Raw genomic sequence first — 13,924 nt, 5'->3', positions numbered from 1 at the left:
TTGGAGTTTGTGACGTGTGACTGATCACTCTCTCTCTCTCTCTCTCTCTCTCTCAAGATTTAAAGGTGTTTTATTGACGTGACAAATATTTATATTCGTATCACCCAAGGTTAGGGATGAGACACAAGATAAAAACGGGAGTAGAGAGTAGAAGAGTATTGAGAGATTAACAATAAATAAATGTATATGAAATAAATGAGTACAGACATTTAGTCAAAGATCAAGTGATTTTCATGAATATTAAAAAAGGAAGGCAAATATATATCCAGGTGTTGAACAATGAAACTGAAACGCCTGGTTTTAGACCAAAGTAACCCATTAGTATGGTGTAGAGCCTCATTTTGCAGCCAATACAGCATCAATTCGTCTTTGGAATGACAGATACAAGTCCTGCTCAGTGGCCAGAGGGATTTTGAGCTGTTCTTCTTGCAGAATAGTGGCCAGGTCACTATGTGATGCTGGTGGAGGAAAATGTTTCCTGACTCGCTCCTCCTAAACACCCCAAAGTGGCTCAATACTATCTGGATCTGGTGACTGTGCAGGCCATGGGAGATGTTCAACTTCACTTTATTGTTTATCAAACCACTCTGTCACCAGTCTTGTTGTGTATATTGGTGCATTACATGGCACTGCCTCCTCCAGAATGGTTTGGTAGTCCTTGGCAGTGACGCGCCCATCTAGCATAAGTATTAGGCCAAGGGAATGCCATGATATTGCAGCCCAAACCATCACTGATCCACCCTCATGCTTCACTCTGGTCATGTAACAGTCTGGCTATGCTGATGTTACCCTGGATACCGTGGCTCTTGTTACATCACAAAGACTTGCTGTCTTGGTCACAGATGTGCCAGCGAGATGCGCACCAACAATTTCTTCTCTTTTAAACTCTAGGTCACACATAATGTTGTGTGCATTGCAATATTTTAAGCAAAACCGTGCTATTACTCTGCTAATTAAACCTTCACACTCTGCTCTTATTGGTGGAATGTCAATTGATGAAGATCGGCCATTGGGCTGGTCAAATTTAGCCATGAAACCTCCAACACTAAATTGGCCAGAGTTTCAGTTTCATTGTCCAACCCCTGTACATCATCAAAATAATAGTAACTTCTACCACTACTACTATACTACTACACTACTACTATAATAGTACTACCACTATTACTTCTATACCGCTATAATAATATTACTACCACTACTACTGCTATACTACTGTAATAATAATAGTACTACCACTACTACTACTATACTGCTATAATAATAATATTACTACCACTACTACTGCTATAATATTACTACCACTACTATTACTATAATAATAATAATAATAGTACTACCACTAATACTACTATACTATTACTATAATAATAATAGTACTATCATTACAATACTATTATAATAATAATAGTACTACCACTACTATACTACTATAATAATAATAGTACTACAATTACTACCACAATACCATTGTAATAAGAGTACTACCACTACTACTATACTAATATAATAGTACTACCACTACTACTACTATACTACTATAATAGTACTACCACTTCTACTACTATAATAATAATAGTACTACTACTACTACTACTACTACTATACTACTATAATAAAAATAATAGTACTACCACTCCTACTACTATACTACTATAATAATAATAGTACTACCACTACTACTACTACTATACTACTATGATAATAGTACTACCACCACTACTACTACTATACTACTATAATAATAATAGTACTACCACTACTACTACTACTATACTACTATAATAATAATAGTACTACCACTACTATACTACTATAATAATAGTACTACAATTACTACCACAATACCATTGTAATAAGAGTACTACCACTACTACTACTACTACTACTACTACTATACTACTATAATAATAATAATAGTACTACCACTACTACTACTATACTACTATAATACTAATAATAGTACTACCACTACTACTACTACTATACTACTATGATAACAGTACTACCACCACTACTACTACTATACTACTATAATAATAATAGTACTACCACCACTACTACTACTATACTACTATAATAATAATAGTACTACCACTACTACTAGTACTATACTACTATAATAATAATAGTACTACTACTATACTACTATAATAGTACCACTACTATACTACTATGATAATAGTACTACTACTATACTACTATGATAATAGTACTACTACTATACTACTATGATAATAGTACTACTACTATACTACTATGATAATAGTACTACTACTATGATAGTACTACTACTATGATAATAGTACTTCTACTATACTACTACAATGATAATAATAGTACTACCACTACTACAACTATACTACTATTATTATAGTACTACCACTACTACTACTATAATATTATTAACAGTACTACCACTACTACTATTAATAATAGTAATAGCAGGGATCAGTGCGCATGTGTGTGCATGTGTCTCTTTCTCTCACTCTGTCTGCTCTGTGTGTGATGTTAAATTTTGTGACAGTTGTCTGCGAGGCCCTGAATCAGCAGTTGTGTGTGTGTGTGTGTTCTTCTTATACCTGGTAGTAAGGACATATAAAGAAAATGTAGGACATGTTATGCTCTGACACACCCTGCCCCTGTGTTTGTGTATTCTGTGACTAAACTAACACACACACAGCTCACACACTAGCTGTACTCAGATACAAAATTATATAAGGGAAGTTCATGTAAATGTATGTAAATTAAGCCTGTGTGCAGGGATGTAAATATCGACGTGTGTGTGTGTGTGTGTGTGTGTGATGGAATGTTATAAGGGGTCATTTCCTCCAGAGAAATTTAACCGAACCAGCACACACACACTACAGAAGTAGGTCATAGTGTGTAAATGTGTGTGTGTGTGTGTGTGTGTGTGTGTGTGTGTGTAAATGCGGCGTCTTTGTGTGAGGACCGAGAAACAGTGTTGAGTGTCTCTCCCTCCCTCTTTTTTCCCCACACACCCTCACATACACACACACATATACACTCTCTCTCTTTCTCGCACACACAGAATAGAAGACTGTAGAGGATAATGGAGAGATTTAAATACTAGATTCCTAGGTCAAAGGTCAGGGGAGATTTAAACACAGTGGGGGTGTCAGTGGTGTGTCTGTGTGTGTGTGTGTGTGTGTGTGTGTGTGTGTGTGTGTGTGTGTGTGTGAGTGAGTGAGTGAGTGACTGTGTCCTAGACCTCTCTCAGCAGTCTTTATTCCCTCGACCCGTGTGTTACTAGGAAACCAGACTCGGTGTTTGTGCAGAAGATAACACACTGTGGATGTGTGGGAAGAGCTGTATAAACACACACACATACACGCACACGCAGCTTGTGTTAAACCACTGTTATAGTTGTGATACACATGTTAGTCTGTGTGAGTGTGGATTAGAGACGAGACGCGTGTGTTTCTGATCTATTTCTGATAGACGTGTGTGTGTGTGTGTTTATTAGACAACGGAGTCAAGTTTGTCCTGTTTATCAGGTTTCTGAGCCGAAGTGAAATAATTTATTGATGTTAAACACACTGATGAGCCGCGTGTGTGTGTCGTCTGGTCTGAGAGTCTGATCTAAAGATCCCGAGTACCGCAGCAGCCTGAGGGAGTTTAGTGGAGATACATGGACAGGAAATTGTGTGTGTGTTTTAAGTTAAGTTAAGCCTTTATTCGTCACACATACATTACTGCACAGTGAAATTCTTTATTCTTCGCATATCCCAGCTTCTTGTTCAGGGGTCAGAGCGCAGGGTTAGCCATTTTTACGGCGCCCCTGGAGCAGACAGGGTTAAGGGCCTTGCTCAAGGCCCAACAGTGGCAACCTGGCGGAGCTGGGGCTCGAACCGCAGATCTTCCGATCCGTAACTCAGAGCCTTAACACGCTGAGCCACCACTGCCACACACTCGCACACACTCACAGAAACACACACATTCGCACGCACACACTCGCGCACAAACACACACACCTGATAACGTTCATCTTAAACTAGTGATGCTTTGATTGATTAGCCACCGATCATGATCGGCCAATATTGGCTAAAAATTGCTTGATCGGTGAACCCCAAAAGCGCCAATCAAAAAAGCAGATCACTTGAAGGAAATTACTCGCGCGACTTTTTGACACAGCAGAGCGGAGCTTACCAGTGGCAACATGAGTTTCCCGTCTGGAAGTTTTTCAAAGCGTCTGAAGACGTAAAGTTAGCCGTTTCCAATGTATGTCGTGATAAAATCCCTCGAGGTCGAAGCCAAGCAACAGCATTTTAACACCACTAACGTGATTAGGCATATTAGAACACGACATACAACTGAATATGCTGAGTATGAAAAACTAAACTAATTTAAAATTACTATTTTAATCATTATTATTATTTGGGAGAAATGGCCTACAGTAGCCTTAAGTTCTCATTTTCTAAAATAAACACTTGGTGGTTCTTCAAGATCCGTCCGTGTTGATCCGTTTCACGGCTAACGTAAGCTACAGGCTAACTAGCGTCTAACACGAGGCTGAATCCCTAATCCCACTCTAACCCCTGATCAAGGGCAATACTTGGTGTGTGGAAGTGCACTAGTTTGTCATTTAACATTACTTGTCTGTCTGTCTGTCTGTCTCGGGAGGATAGGATATGGCGGAGCAAAATAACAGGTTACAGAAACAAAACCATAAGCTGTGTTGTTGATTTCCGGCACGGCTGTGAATCGTTCAGTACTACACACTTTGTTATCTTATACTGTTCCATGTCTAGTGCACTACATTCCACAATGCATTGCAGATAAGCCACAGCACTGGAATAACGGAACTGAGCGTGAAACCTCTGGGTCGTCCTTTAGGTGTGTACAGTACATGTTCACTCACTGTGTGTGTGTGTGTGTGTGTGTGTAGGAACAGTGTGTGGGCTGCAGATATCGACCTCAGGTCCGTCGCCTGTGGAGAAGGCGAGCGGTGAGACGGTGTCCCTGAGCTGTTCCTTTACTCTCGCAGCGCAGGACAGTGGACCTCTGGACATCGAGTGGACGCTGCAGCCCGCTGACAACCAACAAGGGGAGCAAGTGGTGAGTGTTTGGGGGTTGTGTGTGTGTGTTAGTTACCAGGCTGTCATTAAACATCTAGCCACCCCCCAAAAAATCCCTCACACCTCAGCAGTGCCCAGTGATCTCCTCAGTGTCTCCCTCTGCTCTGTATCTAAACCAGTTTAAAACAAGGACAGGTCACATGACCACCATCAGGTTTGCATTTCAAATGCAGTGCGACACACGCACAAACTCCCTCTCTCTCTCTCTCACACACACACACACACACACACACACACACACACACACACAGACTAGATCAAATCCTCATACTACACCATAGAAACACTGCATTTATTTAGTGCTAAACTGTTTAGTGCATCAGGAACACTGGACTAAGGGGTGGGGCCAGGGACGGGGTGGGGCCAGGGCAGGGACGGGGTGGGGCCAAGGTTTTATTCTTGGATCAGATAAAATATCATGCCAGGACAGTTGTGGTAGATGCCACGCCTACTCTATACCCAGAATGCTGCATGCTGTATGAACTAGGGATGCACCGAAATTTCGGCCGCCGAAAATTTTCGGCCAAAATAGCATTATCGGTTTCGGCCGAAACGTAAGAAAGCGCCGAAAATAAAAGCTGAAATTGTCGCCACGCCTCTCCCATCCTCCCGTCTCGTTCGCGCTGTCATTACGCATCAAACACGGAGTATGTCGGCGGTTTGGAAGCACTTGGAAGCAAGTTTTGTTATTGTTAAACAGCCTTATTACTGTTATTTATTATCAATAAAAGTTTGATTGCTTAATTAATTTGTAGTTTTTTTAAAACAAACAAAAAGAAAATATTTTAAACATGTTTTTTAATGAAGCCATTTTCGGTTTCGTTATCGGTTTTCGGCCAAGTGCATCCAAAAATTTCGGTTTCGTTTTCGGCCCAGAATTTTCATTTCGGTGCATCCCTAGTATGAACAGTGCCAAACCGTCTGTTGTGTATGAATTAAACACACACATGTTTGGCTTATAATAAATTAATAAAGGCGTCTGAGTGGTTTATTAACTGTTTGTTTTATTTCTATGCAAACTGAAACATATTTATTAATTTGTGTGTGTGTGTTTTTAGGTGATCCTGTACTCAGGAGACAGGGTATACGACAATTATTATCCTTCTCTAAAAGGCAGAGTGCACTTTAACTCCCCCGACCCGAAGAACGGCGACGCCTCCATCACAATCACGGGGCTGATCGCCTCCGACACGGGAACGTACCAGTGTAAGGTCAAGAAAGCACCGGGCATCGGCAGCCTAAAGATCCTGCTAACTGTCATGGGTAAGTACACACACACACACACACTTAAGTCTTCTCTCTTAGAAACCTCTGGCAGTGTAACTGTGTGTGTGTATATATACAGTCTGTGTGTGTGTAACTGTGTGTGTATATACAGTGTGTGGGTGTATAACTGTGTGTGTGTATGTATAGCGTGTATGTACGTGTGTGTGTACGCTTGTGTGTGCGTGTCAACCTGCATTCAGAGCAGATGGTGTCTGGGTATATACGTGTGAAATATTAAGCAGCACACACACACACACACACACACACACATTGACAGACCAAGGACCCTGGCTCCTCCGACATCCTCTTTAGTGTCCAGTGTGATGTGATGAACAGGAAGTTGTTGTGTGTTGGGAGAGCAGGACTGAGTACACTCCTGTACGGAGAGAGACAGAGAGTCCGTGTGTGTCCGTCTGACCTTCAGTATGTCTGTCTGCTTGTTAGACTCTTTATCTGTTTCTCTTTTTCTGCATGTCTGTCTCTGTCTGTCGCTCTCTCTTTGTCTGTCTCTGTCTCTGTTCGTTTTTTCCTCTCTCTCTCTCTCTCTCTCTCGCTATGTTTGTCTGTCTGTCTCTGTCTTTCTCTCTCTCTCTCTCTCTCTATATATATATATATATATATATATATATATATATATATATATGTATGTGTGTGTGCGTGTAGCTGTGCAGACAGTGCCTGCGTGTTGTCTCTCACACCCTCAGTGTCCTCATGTCTCTCTCCTGATGTTCTGGGATTCATTAAGTTGATTGACAGCAGCTGTGATCATCCTGGTGTCTGTGTGATCATCCTGGTGTGTGTGTGTGTGTGTGTTTCAGTGGGGGTGGGGCTACTGAGGGATCAGTGGATGGAGTGATACAGCATGCACCCCCCCCCCCACGCACACACATTCCTCTCTCCCCATGTTATCTCCTGCTGTGTGTTCAGAGGAATCAGCACATTCATATCTGTTTAACGTCTCTATAACTGTGTCTCTCCCTCACCCCAACCCCCAACCCCCCACCATCTGCTTGTCTCTCTGTCCGTCTGTCTCAGTGAGGCCCTCTAAGCCGCGGTGTTCTATCGAGGGTTCTCCATACTTCGGGAACGATGTGGTTCTGAGGTGTAAGTGCACGGATGGGACGAGTCCGATACAGTACAAGTGGGAGAAGACCAGCGACACCAAGCTGCTGCCCGCTAACGCTATGCTGGGTAAGGACCGCCCCTCATCATTCTGTTTCAGGAAGTGTCATTCTGACACTCAGTCAGGGTGAAGTACTCACCTTTACCTCTAGGAGACACTCTCACACACACAGTTCTTCACTATAACTAGTGTTACACAGGTGTGTGTGTGTGTGTTCCTGTGTTTATTAGGAGTGTGTAAACTGTGTGTGTAAACTGTGTGATTCTGCATCTTGTAGTTTACAGACGTTGTGAAGCTTCACACTTTATATTGGAGATTTTTATTAAAAACAGAAACGTGTTGTGTACTAACGTGGGTCACAGTCTTCATCACAGGAGAGAGAGTTTGTAGTAAATAAATCCACTATTCACTGATGTGATTCTGTGTGTGTGTGTGTGTGTGTGTGTGTGTGTGTGTGTGTGTGTGTGTGCGCGCATGCCAGATGGTGCTGCAGGGACGTTGAAGATCCGTAACGCGACGGCGGCGATGTCAGGGAGTTACCTCTGTACTGCACAGAACCGAGTGGGATCTGACCAGTGTACACTACAGCTGAACATCACACCACGTGAGTAGCACACGCACACACGCACACACACACATGAAATTGTTATTAAATGTGTTAGCAGATATGTATGCTTCATCCTCAGAAGTAAAAGCACCAAACTATAAACTATCGCTTCATGAAGTCTTCCCCAGCACGTCACACACACACACACTCTCACTCTGTCTGCTGTAACCCCCCCCCCCCCAGGCCCGAACACAGCGGGGGTCATAGCGGGGTCAGTGATCGGTGTTCTCCTCTTCCTGCTCCTCTTGGCTCTGCTCCTGTTCTGCTGCTGCCGCGCTCGTCAGAAAAAGAAGTACGAGAAGGAGATTTCCTACGAGATCAGGTACACACACACACACACACACACACACACACACTTTATACACACTGATGGTGACACAGTGAGGACACTGAGGGCCTGTCCACACGGAGACGTGTTTCGCTGTATACGTATACATTTTTTATCGTATTGGCGTTTCGTCCACACAGATCTGGCGCTTTAGGAGACTGAAACCGGGTCTCAAAGTGGATAAATCTGAAAACGACACCCTTGCGTCTTCGTGTGTACAGCCAATCCGTATATTTTGTGAAACGATGATGTCATCACAACACGTGTCGGCTGCATCACACGTAACAGCAACAACAATAATGGCGGACTACATAATTGTGTTCGTGTTGCTACAAAGCCTACTAGCTTTATTACAGCAAAATCTATTGTTTCTCTGCAACTGTTATGAGCAACAAGCGATAATGGACAACACCATCTTGGTTCGTATACAGCGCGCAAGGTTATGTGCATGCTCAAAGTCTTCTTCTCCGTGTATAGTGTATCTCTATGGCAGAATTACAGCGCCCCATACTGGTCTGGCATATATACTACACCGTTTTCAGTGGTTTCGTGTGTACGCAGATATTTCTTGAGACGACGCCGTGTTCATGTAAATGATCGGATAGGGAACGCACCGGCTTCGTGTGGACGGAGTCTGAGCTTCTGAGTCAGATGCCATTGTGTATCTCTTGTACACACACACACACACACACACACACACAACAATCTACTCCGAATTGCTGTGCTAATCACATCAGCATTTTGTTCAGTTCATGCATTTTGTGTGTGTGTGTGTCTTTGAGCTGTGTTTTTTTTCTGTCTGGCTGGATAAAGGGGATTAAACCAAACTCCCCCTGCAGTGCTGCATTCTGGGTACAATGGGTGTGTGTGAGAGAGAGATTAAATGATGACCTCATCATTACCGAGTCTGTAAGTGGGTTTGTGTTGAACTCGGTGACCCCGACCGGTGACCAGGATCCAGGTGTTTGTTGCACACACAGTGTGAGTGGTGTTTTTCCACCGTGTGTGTGTGTGTTCAGGTTTTTTTCTTTGCTCCACAGAGAGGACGTTCCTGCTCCTAAGAGCCGGATCTCTACGGCCCGCAGTTTCACCAGCGCAGGGAGTCAGCGCTCGTCCCTCGGCTCCATGTCTCCGTCTAACCTGCATGAGTATGCCAAGACCCACTACAACAAGGTTCCCTCTGAGGAGTACGAGGCTCCGCCCAGCCACGTCCCTCTTCCCCCTCCCAGCCTCTCCCCCGTCATGCCCGTCGTCCCACCCAGCAGGGTCAGCGGCCCCAACCTCAGCCGCATGGGGGCGGTTCCGGTCATGACCCCGGCGCAGAACCGGGACGGGTCCATCGTGTAACGGCCAAGAGATGAGAGACGAGCGTCACGTACTGAACTCCCCATTTATTCTTCCAGATCATGAGCAGAAAGAAATGCATAAACTGTGTGTGTGTGTGTGTGTGTGTGTGTGTGTGTGTGTGGATAAACCAGATTCTGCTCTGTAAATAAATGAATCTTTTTATTTTTAGATTGTTCTCTGGCGTCGTGTGTAGTGAGACGTTTCCGGACCACTCTGTGTCTTTTCCTCTAAAATCATTACCAGTTTGATTGAAAGATGAGACATGTCTCGGTGTCTCCGCTCGTCCTCTCAGCAGTTCTGCAGCTCTTCAGGTGTGTGTTGTGGTGAAGTCACTTGGCGAGGCTGTGTTTGTGTGTTAGAGCTCCAGTGAACAGCCGTGTGTAACCTGTACATACAGGGCTCTGATTGTAGTGTGTGTGTGTTTTTGTGTGTGTTTTTGTGTGTGTGTGGTTAGAACTGCTCCTGGTCATTCATACTACAGCCTTAGGGTTAGAATCTCGATAAAGATCTCCTTTCATCTTTCACACTACAGTAGAGTTTTTATACAGCAGGAACAAGGCCTTACCATATATGGTGATTTGAGGGCGTGTTTTATGTAAATGAGCTGAGCACTTTGGAGTGTGTGATTTTATAAACATCTGTTTCGTGAAACTGTTTCACACTGAACTGAACCCTTTCTGTGGCTCTGCCCCCCTGATAGCTCCTCCTATTTGGTTGCACGATTCCCATTGGTTGCAAGTTGTTATTGAAACTAAAACATATCAGGCTAGGAGTGTGTGTGTGTGTGTGTGTGTGTGTGTATGCATGTGTGTGTGTATGCAAAATTCTGGCAGATGAAGGATCTTATTTCAGGAAGATACATTTATTAGATGAAGTAAACCTGGTGTATGTGTGTGTGCACGCTCTTGTTTTTCCCCACTGTGTGTGTGTGTGTGTGTGTGTGCGTGCGAATGTGCATGTGTGTGCATGTATGACGATAGTAAGTTCAGTTGGAGTACTGTGGTTTAAAGTTGACGGTGATGATGAAGGTCAGGGTGATGAAGCTCTTTGTCTTGTGTTTCTTGTGAAACTGAGTAGGTTTGTTCATCAGGTAAACCTAAAGAATACAGCCACCCTCTGTGTGTGTGTGTGTGTGTGTGAGAGAGAGAGAGAGAGAGAGAGATCCGTTTGTGGATATCCTGTTGTTTCTATAGTTATAGAAATGTAGTGATGTGATAAAAGTATTTTTTTAATTTGAGAAGCTTAGATAGTTAAACCTTTTGATGATTGTGGTTCAGGTTAGCATGGAGTTAGCCTAGCCTTCACCAGCAGGTGACCTGGTGTTCCTGACACACACACAGACCTAGGCGGGGCTGTTAGCTGTAGCTGTTCCGTCTTTGTTTCTCTCTGTTCAACTGTTAATGTTTTATATTTTCACATTAAATTTGCTGTAAATTCAATTATTTTGTTAATTTTTAAATAAAAGTTGGGACAAAAATAGACTCTGTGTCTCCCTCTTTTAATCTCTCTCTCTCCTACACTCTTCCTCTTTAGCCTCCTTTTTCTTTTTAACTGTTTCCCTTCCTGCCTCTCTTTTTTCCTCTCTAGACACTTTCACACAGAAGTAGCTGATAATAATACCATAAACACTTTTGTTAATGTTTAGTGATTAACAGTGAACCCTTCCTTCCCTCATCGGTCCGGTGTGAAGCCGCCTGTGTGTGTACATTCCTAATACGTGACGTTTAACATGTTTAACAGTGTCAACATCTAGTAGACCTTACAACAGTTGCGTCTGAAGTACCACGGGCGATCAGCTGGGGCAATTGTAATGTCAGGCCTGTCAAGGAAAACCAGATGGTTTTGGGCTTCACACCCATCAAATCATAAGGGCAGGTTTCTGAATCATTACACAGTGAAACATGCCAATGAGCTGAGACTAAAACTGAAGATACAAACCGTTCTGTGACCTTGTGATCTTACTACGCCCCTTAAAGCCAGGATGAGATCAGTGCATTCTACTTCATGCTGAATCACTTAATTCATTAATTTTTTTTGTCTGATCCAAAAATTTTAAAAATCCTGGCCCTGCTGATCAGACTGAACCTCAGCTCAGGCTTTAGCTATTTGTTCCTGCTGCAGTACAGATTTTGTACTAATTGAGTGCAGCAGGTACATCTGATCTGTCGTATGCAAGATATCTGTGGTCTGATCTACTGATGGGAATTCCGTATCTTTTCAGGAAACCAGATCATTTCAAGTAAAGTTATTTAATGTAATTACAAAACTTATAAATTTCACAATATTAATATTTCACTATTAACTATGTGTAATGAGTGTTTAATTTATACTGGACTTTAAACAGTGTTTTGCTACAAAATCCAATCTGGCCTTGTGCACACTTCTACTGTTCCTGAGGGGTCCAGATCAAATCAAAACAAATGCATTAAATCAAATAATCAAACAATAAAACTGTCCGAAACAAATCACTCAAAATAGAGACCGAGTGTCCTGTACTGTAACAAATGAAAAACATTGTCTCTCAGACGCGAGCCGTCTCTTGAATGGTCCATGTAAAAGAACTGACGTATAGGGCCGTCTCACAACACACATCACCTGTCTGATCTACTTCAGATTGGATTTCTGTGGTCTGGTCTCTCCCTCTTGGTCTGTGCAATTCATCTACTGCTGATTTTCTCCTCCAACCTGCAGGTGATTTTTAACTGTAAAAAGTGATTAATTACAGCAAGTCAGAACAATTGATCAGACTTTGCTTGACTTTTATAAGAGCTATATGAGTATTTTTTTTTTGCTAAAACGTTAAACAAGCAAACAAACAAATATGAATTCAAGTATACATGTATGTACTATATTCTCATCACTGGATAGACAGTTGTTTTTTCTTTCCTCGGAAGACATTTCAGGGCATTGGTAGCTTGGAGGCCTGAGGCACTGAGTTACTGATCAGAGGGTCGGTGGCTCGAGCCCCAGCTCCACCAGGTTGCTGCTGTAGGGCTCTTGACAAAGGTCCATAACCCTATCTGCTCAAGGGGTGCTGTATCATGCCTGACCCTGTGCTCTTACCCCACTGGGATATGTGAAGAAAGAATTTCACTGTGCTGTAATGTACTGAATATGTGACAAATAAAGGCTTAACTTCATTTTTATTTGAGATTAAAACCAACTGGTCAGAATTTCAGCTTTCATTCCCTGATATTTTCATCCAGATGTGTTAAACAACTTAGACTCAATGTTTAAAGAGTTAATGGCTCTCAATGTCTTCTCTGAGTTTAAACCCAGAGACAGCATGTTTTGTTAAAAGTGATACATTTTGGTAGAACAGCAAACCATTCTGAAGCTAAGAGAAGAGAGAAAATCCGTTAGAGCCATGACGCATGCATCAGACATCGCCAGTACAACACCATGGAACATCCTGTAACAGAACAAACCACTGGAGCACTAACAACCAGACATGGGACAGGACAGCCAAGGACATCTACTTCAGCTGATAACAGAAACATTGTAAGAGCTGTAAAGGAAACAAAAAACAACAGTCAGTGATATCACTAACAACCTCCACCAGGCAGGTGCAAAGATCTCACACTCAACCATTAGAAGAAGACTTGAAGATCTAAAATATAGCAGTCACACCACAAACGTCATACAAACGTCTCATCAGCAGTAGGTCAGAAGCTCAGACTGAAATTCACAAGAAAATACAGAGATGATTCTGGAAGTTAGAGCTGTCAAAGTTCTGGAGTGTGGAGAGAGAAAGGATCTGCTGATGATCCCAAAGATAGGAGCTGGTTGAAGAATCATGGTGGCGGAACTCAAACTTTACAGAAACATTCTATCTGATGATTTACAGAGAAACACATTAGATCTAACTGGAAGAAGCTTTATCATGCAGCAACCCAACACACTGCAGTAGACCTTAACCCAAGCAATATTTCACCTCCAGAAGAGGAGCCTGAGGGAGAACAACAGCTGAAAAAAGGTACACATGTACATTTGAGGTTGACTCTTGGCAATGTTTCTGCAGAACACAAGGTGGAATTTATCTCTGGGTTTTGTGTGTTTATTTTTGCCATATGATGTACTATCTCATTTCTCATGGATTTAACACCTTTGTGGAAATCTTTACCCGGATTTGATTTGGTGGTAAAAGCCGAATAATC

General features: G+C 42.5%; 1 protein-coding gene across 1 annotated transcript in view; it reads left to right on the top strand.

Annotated features, from left to right (window-relative positions):
• The window catches only part of cxadr (CXADR Ig-like cell adhesion molecule), a 14,252-nt gene extending 3,006 nt beyond the window's left edge, over window positions 1-11,246 (top strand). Inside the window, exons 2-7 of the mRNA XM_053476348.1 lie at window positions 4,907-5,076; window positions 6,155-6,359; window positions 7,398-7,553; window positions 7,967-8,089; window positions 8,276-8,414; window positions 9,461-11,246. Of these exons, the coding sequence (XP_053332323.1) occupies window positions 4,907-5,076; window positions 6,155-6,359; window positions 7,398-7,553; window positions 7,967-8,089; window positions 8,276-8,414; window positions 9,461-9,767 (1,100 nt within the window). The 3' untranslated portion in view covers window positions 9,768-11,246. The remainder of the gene's footprint in view (window positions 1-4,906; window positions 5,077-6,154; window positions 6,360-7,397; window positions 7,554-7,966; window positions 8,090-8,275; window positions 8,415-9,460) is intronic.
• The last annotated feature ends 2,678 nt before the right edge of the window (window positions 11,247-13,924 follow it).

Source organism: Clarias gariepinus, chromosome 17 (genome assembly GCF_024256425.1).
Source record: "Clarias gariepinus isolate MV-2021 ecotype Netherlands chromosome 17, CGAR_prim_01v2, whole genome shotgun sequence".
NCBI lineage: Eukaryota > Metazoa > Chordata > Actinopteri > Siluriformes > Clariidae > Clarias > Clarias gariepinus.
Note: the sequence above shows the minus strand (reverse complement) of the source record. Positions and strands in the feature narration are given on the sequence as shown.